General features: G+C 38.0%; 1 protein-coding gene across 3 annotated transcripts in view; it reads left to right on the plus strand.

The window, feature by feature from the left end:
* The window catches only part of PUM3 (pumilio RNA binding family member 3), a 30,816-nt gene extending 23,949 nt beyond the window's left edge, over positions 1 to 6,867 (plus strand). For all 3 annotated transcript variants that reach the window (XM_049796262.1, XM_049796263.1, XM_049796264.1), the window contains exons 17-18: positions 833 to 923; positions 5,407 to 6,867. In XM_049796262.1, the coding sequence (XP_049652219.1) occupies positions 833 to 923; positions 5,407 to 5,536 (221 nt within the window). In that variant the 3' untranslated portion in view covers positions 5,537 to 6,867. The remainder of the gene's footprint in view (positions 1 to 832; positions 924 to 5,406) is intronic.
* Positions 6,868 to 8,796: the final 1,929 nt, after the last annotated feature.

Genomic DNA, 8,796 nt, shown 5'->3' on the forward strand with positions numbered 1-8,796 from the left:
ACTGACCTGTACTTGAGATGGAATTCTGATCTGAAATGACATGAAAAATAGTTTTCAGTGTTTGTTTGGAGGTTGTAGTTTGTTGCAGTTGGGTGAGGTTTTGTGAGTTGCTTGCTGAAGTTTGCTCAGTGTACAAGTTGTAAGAGCAGTTTTCCTGAAGCTCTGTTCTTCAAATTCAGCTGGGGACTTGCGGTCAGCCTAGGTTCTTTCTTTTGTATATGCCATTAGTGTAACAAATCCACAAGTCAATTTAGACTTTCAAACCTACTGAGGAAATAGAGCCCTATAGCATCAGTACAGCTGAAAGGAGCAAGGTTCCTAGTGGTTTTCCCGCATCAATAAAGGATTAGCTCTGAAGTTTTATGTAACTTCATCTGTGCAAATTCTGTCACTTCAGTTGTAGAGTTGGGTGCTTAAAAACAGCATTTTTCAGCAGAGGTATTGTATGTATTAGTATGCTGCATATAATTCTCTTGTGTTCGTGTCATCAAGTTCTCTGTTTGGAGTGGATGCTTTCTTTAAGACATGAATAGCCTTTGACACCCTTTTAAAAAAGAAGCGGCAAGTTTGCCTGCTTTGTACTACTAAACTGTGGCACAGTGCTGCTGTTATCTAATTTCAGGCAATACTTGAAGTAGTCAAACATCTATAAAGGTATTCATTGCATTGAATAGTCAATTAATTTGAGAGCGCAAAACTTCATGAATACTTGGTGGCTAGAAACTACTGGATTAAATCACAAGTGCAGAGAACTTTTAACAGGCTTCTTTATATAAAGATACTGTCTGATTATTTTTTTTTCTTCTCCCTACTGCTTTCCCACATTTTACAGTTTGCTTTGGAAGAACGTTGGTGGAACGTGTTGGTATTGAGAATATGAAGACCTGGGCAGAAGTAAATAGAGGCGCCATTATTCTTTGTTGGTATGTAAGGCATATGGCTTTTTCTGATTAGGTTCCAGTGTTAATTTCTTGAACAGCTAAGAGAACATCTTTTTCTACCAGCAAAATGCCATTTTTTTGCTCAATGTGTACTGTCTTTCATGCCACAGCTAAGTCTGCAACAGAACAGGATACTGGAAAAATTCAAACCAGAGTTTGCATAGGTTGTTTCTTGAGCTCAGGCTATTGTAGTACTAAGAAGTAGGTCAATGTTGGAAAATCATAGAATCATTTAGGTTGGAAAAGATTTTAAAGATAGATTAAAATTAAAATTTTAAGATAGATTTAAATTCAGATTGAAATTGTGCCTACCATGTCTTGTTTTACAAGTACAAAATTCTTGAAAGAGCAGTCCTAAAACAATTTAAGTCTGAAATACCTGTGACTGGCGGCAGCATACAAGAATCCAGATTTTGTGTGTGTGACCTACTGCTTTGTGTTGATGCCTTAATTATGGAGCCTAAGTATGTCTCATATTGAAGTAGAAAAGTGTTTGGAATAGACCGTACAAAAGAATAGACCATGCAAAGGCTTATGATGAGCTAGCTGGCTCACAACTTCGAAGCAATGAACTGTGCAACTAGTGAGATCAAAAAAGACCCCACAGGAGTTGGACTAACAACATTTTGTTTTATCAAATGCCAACAGCTGTATTAATCATAGCTGTTTTCACTTTGTAACTACCTGTCAGTGTCAGGTCATAGAAACCCAAGGTTTTGTCCTAGCCCGAAGTGTGTGGTCTGTGTTCTGGAACTGCTGGGTCAGCGTTGCACTGCTGGCTCCTCATAAAGACTTGCACTGAGCCAAAATCAGCAAACAATTCAAACAGACAACATGATTTTGAGAAACAAAAACTTCTTCTCTCTTTTTTCCACCCCATTTCTCCCTCCCCTAAAGTTACTTTAGACTCCCTGTAGTTTGCTTTCCATCTCTGCTCTTTATGATTTTAGAGTGAGGCTACTTTGATGTTCATGGTCTTTTGCAAGGTGAATCAAAAGCTGTTTTAACTGATAGGACTTCTGTCAGTTAATGTGAGTTTAATTCTAACTTTGTTTAGTCATTATCATTCAGAGCACTAGTGAGAAGAATTGGTAGTAGAAGAGTTGTTGCAATCCAGATACATAACGAGTTTACACAACATCGTAACAGTCATATGGATCGGGTTGGGATTGTTCAGCTGCTAAAATGGTAACACTTCTTTGCCTCTCATAACAGGCCCTTAGAATTCAATAAATGTACTTAATGCCTTTAAGTTATCTGATTGCGCACACAGATGTTCAGTAGAGATTTGTTATAAAGGATTGTTCGCTGATGGTGTATTAAAGCTTCGACTTTTTTCCCCTAACTTAAGGCTGAGGAGATTCATTTAACGTGGTGTTGCTGGTTTATGTACTAAGCTATTTTGATTGTTCAAATAAAGTCACAAAGTGAATTAGTGGAATATTTTCCATATATAACTTTTAAATAACTGTTTGGCTATCACTGTGGCAACAGTCTCTTAATAAGTTTTGAAGTCTTGCAGAAAAAACAGGAAACTACTAATTGCTTATTAGCAAAAACCAGCACAGGAGTGGAATATTTTATGGAAAAGACTGTGAGGAATGTCAATCTTTCCCTCTCTCTGCTATTACTCATGGCACTAGAGGTTGGGACTTCAACAAGTGTGCTTTGTTACCAAGCAGGGGAGCTTACCTCCCAGATTGGCAGTTGAACATTTTTCACCAATATGAAATTCATAAAACAGGAAAGAGAGATAAAAAGTGTTGGGGAGGGGTGTTTGTTTGGAATTTTGTTTTTAGTTTTTTTTTAAAAATTTTAATTAAATCTGAATCCTTTGTAGTTTGAACTTCTCTTGATGACTCTTTAGGCATGATGCCCTTTTGTTTAGGCAGCTGAGAACATACAAACATAACCATCTGGTTTTGTTCCTTTTCATGTGACACCTGCTTACCTCGCTAACACACAGTAATTAATCTCATCTTTGTTTAACTGCATGCATTGAAGTCGAGACATTACCTATATCATACAGCAATGATAAATTTAATTTAGCCTGGTATAGATAATAACTGCAATTTTTTTTACATAAAATAATTTTGGATTTTTAAAAAACCTTATTTTAAAAAAAATGTTCAGATACTACTTTTGTCATAAAGAAGCTCAGATCCCTCAGACAGAGGTGATTTTCAGATGCTGCCATTTCTCCCTGAAGCTATGATTGATTTTTGTGGTGGTGTTGACTTTCAGAAGCCATCTATCACTTACATGCAGATCTGAAACTCCGAGTTACCCAGTCAGTCCATTTGAAGATCTTGGGCTTTCTAGTCTTTTAAGTTTATTCACCGGTTACGAGCAGTTCATTGTGAGTGCTTGATGGCTTAGTTACCTGGTATCCTCTGGACCCTCTCCTTTCATTGCCCTACTTGCTTTTAATTTTATTTTTATAAAAAAATCTGGGGGCTGCTTCTGACCTAGTACAAGTATGAAGAGTCCTATGGTAACGAGAGTGCTCTTTGCAGATATTACAATCCATCTTAGTGTAAGTGTTGTAAGTACTTGAATGTAATGGATGCTGGTCTACTTAGATTTCTATATCTGACCCTCTCCTCAGTATTTTTTAATTTGTGAATAATGTGTTACATCAGGGTAGAAAATGGATAAAAATGTACTTCACCAGATGACTTATTGATTTCCATTTGTCATTTCTGTAACCTGTAGAAGTTACATTTTATATCCACAAAATACATACGTGACAGCTTACTGCACCTTAGAAGAACTTCCGTAATAATACAAAAAAAAACCCCAAACCTATGTTGGTCTTTTGGCTGTATTACCAGACCTGTAGATGTTCTGTATTAAAAATACAGTGTCTTGAAATATCTGTGGATACCAAGAGTTTGAAGGCAGCTTCACATGTATAGTTGTTGGCAGATGAAATTAATTTTTAGAAATACATAAAGTGCAGAGTGGCTTGCTACTTTGTATGCTCTTTGTCCCTGGTGGTGAACCATGTGAATTTCTCCATGTTAAGTATGGATGTGTTCAGCACATCCTTTGCCAGTACTCTTGACTTTCTTGCTGTTACCAGCGGTACATGGTTCACAGAAAAGGTAAGAAGTATCACGCTCACCTGTGCTGAATACAGTTTTAAAGAAGGCTTCATGATTAAATAGTACTGTCGTAGCTGAAAGTGTAACAGAAGTTGCTGTTAGAAGTTGTTAGTTATAGTCATAGAAATAAATTTAGGAATAAGGTTGCTGAAAATGGTGGTGTTGTCAGTTGGGCATTCCATGCTTTACTACCTATAGTGTTGCCATCCTGCACAGGATTTAGACACCTAAGGAGGCAAAATTTAAATCTCACCTTAAGCTTCATTAATTCCTTTTATGTCTTACTCAGTTCAGCTTGCCATGTCCAGTCCTTGTTAAAAAGTAGGCAAGAAATAAGCTTTTAGGTAGCTGCAAATTTCAGAGCTGTTTAGAAGAATCCTAGGGATTATAAAGACTTGTAATGTCATGCAGCTTGCTTGGTAACAATTTAGGTGTGCCATTACCTCTACTGATTTTGCATTCTAATCCAAGAACCTTTCACTGTTACCTGAAGGAAGGGGAGGAGGAGAATCACTGCCTAGGTTGATCTGGATAGCACAGAAGCTTTTTCTTTTCTAGTAGTATTTTACAACTTACAATGAATTTCCTTGTTTCTGAGGAAGAAAAGTTATCTGGGAAATCTGGTTTGTTTTCCAAAAGTAGTATCTAAAGAACAGAAAGTGCTTGATGTGTATTAGATGTACTTCACTGTATCCAGTTTTAGGGCCTCCATTACAAGAAAGGTATCAACAACTGGAGTGAGTTTAATGGAGGGTGACCAACATAGTTGTCGGCTGGATCCCTTGGTCTGGGTAGAGAGGCTGTGGGACCAGGGCTGGTTCAGCTGGGAGAAGAGACAGCTTTGGGGGCACCCAGCAGCATCCTCTGCACCAACAGGAGGGGATGGGGGCGAGCTGGGGCATTCACAGCAGTGCATGGGTGGCTGGAGGGCAAGAGGTAGCAGCACAAGCTGAAGTGCAAGAGGCTGAGGCTGGAGATAAGGACAGTCCTTTTCCCCATAAGCACAGCCCAGCAACAGGGCTGGGGCCCAGGGAAGTTGGGCTGTCTCCTGCATTGGGGGGATTTCAAGCCTGGACTGGATGAAGCCCTGAGCAGCCTGGTCTGACCCAATATTTGAACCTGCTTTGAGTAGAGATCTGCAGTTCCTTCAAGTCTGATTTGTTCTGTGTTGGTTGTGTTGTCACTTGGTGTTCCACGCTTTCTGGAAAGTTTTACATCTTTTTCTAATAGCAGGTAACAGAATCTGCGCTGAACTATGTTATTCCTAAATAGTTATTGTTTCCTTACATGGGCAGCTTCTTTTCTATGACCTACACGATGACCTTTGACATCATTGTTTTTTTTCCTGTTTTTTATAGCCTTCTCCGGAGCGCTGATCAAAAAGTGGCAAATACAGTCAAAAAAGGACTGAAAAATCTTGTCCCAAAGTTGAAGCTGAATAAAAGTGTAAAAGGAATAGAAGCATTACTGGAGAAATTGACTTCCTAGTGTAAATGAAGCTAAAAAGACAATTTACATCAATGCAACAAACTTGAGAGTTAGTAAGATTTTGCACCATGGTTGTTTCAAGCAGCAGTGTATCCACTTTTAAATTAAATGATTTCTAAAACAACTTGTCTTTTATATTCATTCTGTTGTGTGCGGTAAATGGTTGCTCTCAGAGATTGAAATCTCAAGAAGATTTAAGAGCTAGTGGAAACTTCTGAACATGTAATCAAGAAGTTAAATCTTTCCTGATAACTTGCACAAGACTTGAGTCTTGTTAAAATTTGCGTGTATGTTGTCATAGTTACCACAGAAACAGAAGCATCTGTTCTGGAGATATTGTGTACTGGGCAAATACACTTGTTCATAATCCCCTTCCTTCTTGGTTTTCCTCAAAAAACAAAGCAGAGGAACAATTCAAGTCCTATTCTTGCCATGTGAAGGAGTGATGGAGTCTGTCATCCTTCAGGAACTAACAGGAATAGAATGAAAATAGTGTCTCTGACTTTTTTTCAAAGAAGGTCCTGAAGGAGAAGCTGACTCTTTCAAAGGACCACAGTTTGATTTTGTTTTTCTTAAGTCTTCTGAAAAGTACAGACTTTTAAGCCCTAATAAACCAGAGGGATTTGGGGTTTTTTGGTGTCTTCCTTGTAATAGGGGAGGGATTAATTTACTTCTGCATGGTATCAAATAAGTGTCCTATTGATTTCTACTTTGACCTATTTTGATCTAGAAAAATCAAGCCAATATTTTGTTTTCTCATTTTAAGCAAAGAAGAAAAAAAACCCAAACAAAACTGTCTTGGTAAGGCTTTCATACAACACCCTGGTGGTGGTTAATGCCATACTGATAGACTGATCCAAACAGAGGACCAAATTAATGGAATCTCTAGCTGTAGGAGGCACTCTTTACTGTTGCTTAGCCTGATAGGGTGTGGCTCCATTTTTAATAGCAGATAGCTAGCCATTATTTCTCCTAAGATACAACTTCCTCATTGTAAAGTACAATGCAACCAACTGGAAGTTGCCAGTGGTTAAGTAAACTGGCTTAAGTTTCCGTATTTTACATACTTCAGATCAGTCTCGTAAATTAGTTAGTTTATTGTCAGAAGTCATGATGATCCACAGCTACTACAGTCAGGAACTGCAGTGCTCAGCACCCATGAAAATCAGATTACCCAGTTTAAGACTCAGGATTACATGCTTAGCATGAGGTAAAATACTCTGGTTCTGTAGGGAGCACCTGTATGCATACAGGTGCTGGAATTGTTAAGTACATTTTCTAGACTAGACATGTGTTTAAGTATAAATAGTTTATCCAAAGCAATGAAATACATTGTTTCATCTTAAGTAATCTCTTGCTTCTTACTGGTCCTGTCTAGGGGGAGTATTTTTTTAGTGTAAAAAAATGACAAGATACATGAATAGGCAATTTTTTACAAAAATCATAAAGCCAATTATAATTCCTAGTTTACTTAGATTAATTTAAGCAGTACATGAACGTTATAGTTAGGAGAAGCATTTCTAACGTTTCTGTTTGCATCTGTTGATTCACTGATACTTTGCTGACTGTGCTTCCCTCTAATTCCACCTAAGCTTATGAGTAGTAGTAAATACTTAAAGGTTAATCCCAATGAGACCTGGTTGGCACTGGCACTGAGTGTTCACGCTTGTAAACACATCCTCTCAGTTACTGAAGGTTACAGCTCATTAGTTTCTGTAACAGGATTTTCTTTTGTGACAATAAACCTGATTATTTTAATTAGCAACAGATAATGAATTTAAACTGTAGTGAACTGTTTCTAAAGAAGTCTCAGTTACTGCCAAAAACCCCAACCTGAATAGAATACGCAATAGATTTGTGACTGAATAGTTAGTGGTAGAGTAAAACAGTGGGAAAAAAAATTATCTGATACAGCCCTTCTCAGTTTTCAGGTTATTGAGGGGAATAAACTAATGCTTAGAATCTGGAACAGGCATTTGCAATCAAGAGAATTGAAGGGGGCAGTAAAAGTAAGTCATAGCTAAAGATAGATGTTAATAAACTGAATAGCAAAAAGCTGTGTAAGAATGTCTGCTTTCATGAATCTGATTTGACGCTTTGATTGTGTGCTTTAATTCCAGTTGCTTTAAATAAATGTCTACCAGGCAGTTTAATTGCATTTTTGAGACTGTGTATATGATTTCCTTTGAATTATATAGTAATTTGGAGTGACTGACTACTAATTTTCCTTACCACAATTTGAGAAATGCCACTCTTGATTAAGTAGACATCAGGTAAGGTTATGCTAAAGATGCCACTATTTTCCTACCAGGACATATATTTTGCTGTCAAGGTATGTCTTTAATGTGAGCTGAAACCAAATTCTGAAATAGCCTAATGGATGGAGAGGACAATGAGGTTATGGGGGTCACTAAAGAATGTTTCAGTGGTTTAAGGTACTTCACAGAGTGGGGTCCTTTTTCCCACTGAAGAAGTTGATTGGATGCAGCAGTGCCATTACTGTCCCAGTCTGCTGTGGGTCTCTCTGACTGTGTAAAGGCTGAGAGATAAATTGTTTGAAAAACTCTGAAGCAAAAGTATTTTTTCAGTGTGTCCTTTTTCTTTTGTTTGAAATGTACTTGGCAAGGACTTCTGCCTAGTTTAGATTACCCAAACTGCTCAAATTATTGCCAGCATCTTCATATAGCTAGCGGTATTTTTTTTATTGCCTATTAGACAATAGAAGTGCACGTGCAGCAAGTAACTGTCTGTGTCTGTGCCACTTGCCCAGAAGAGGGGCTGTTCTAGGAATTAGGGGCTCTTATTTTAAAGCAGTTGTCCAGAAGTGAGGTGACTGTCCCCTTGGCCATCCAGAGCTAACACCTCTCTTTTTCACTTTATGTAGCAGAAGTTGGAGGGTCAACCACCAATGTAATCATTGTGAATACTAGGACAGCCTAGGACAGAAAAGGTGGTGATGGTTATTTTATTTTTGGTTCTTAGAAGACAGAGGACCCATTACCTCAGTAATAGTGTATATTAGTGTGTAATAGTGTATTTCCCGTTACCTTGGAAATATGGGTATACAGATAGGCACTATTGCAACTTAATACCTCTTAGTTTAAGGTACAAATGGACCAGCTTTTCCCTTTGCTGCTGATGGCAGGATCTACCAAGAACAAGCAGTGTTTCACTTTTCTACTGACTCTCCACCATCTTGCCTTTTCTTCAAAAGCAGAAAACGTACACAGTGACTCTGAGTTGTTTCTGAGTGCAGAACC

The sequence above is a fragment of the Accipiter gentilis genome, chromosome Z, assembly GCF_929443795.1.
Source record: "Accipiter gentilis chromosome Z, bAccGen1.1, whole genome shotgun sequence".
Classification (NCBI taxonomy): domain Eukaryota; kingdom Metazoa; phylum Chordata; class Aves; order Accipitriformes; family Accipitridae; genus Astur; species Astur gentilis.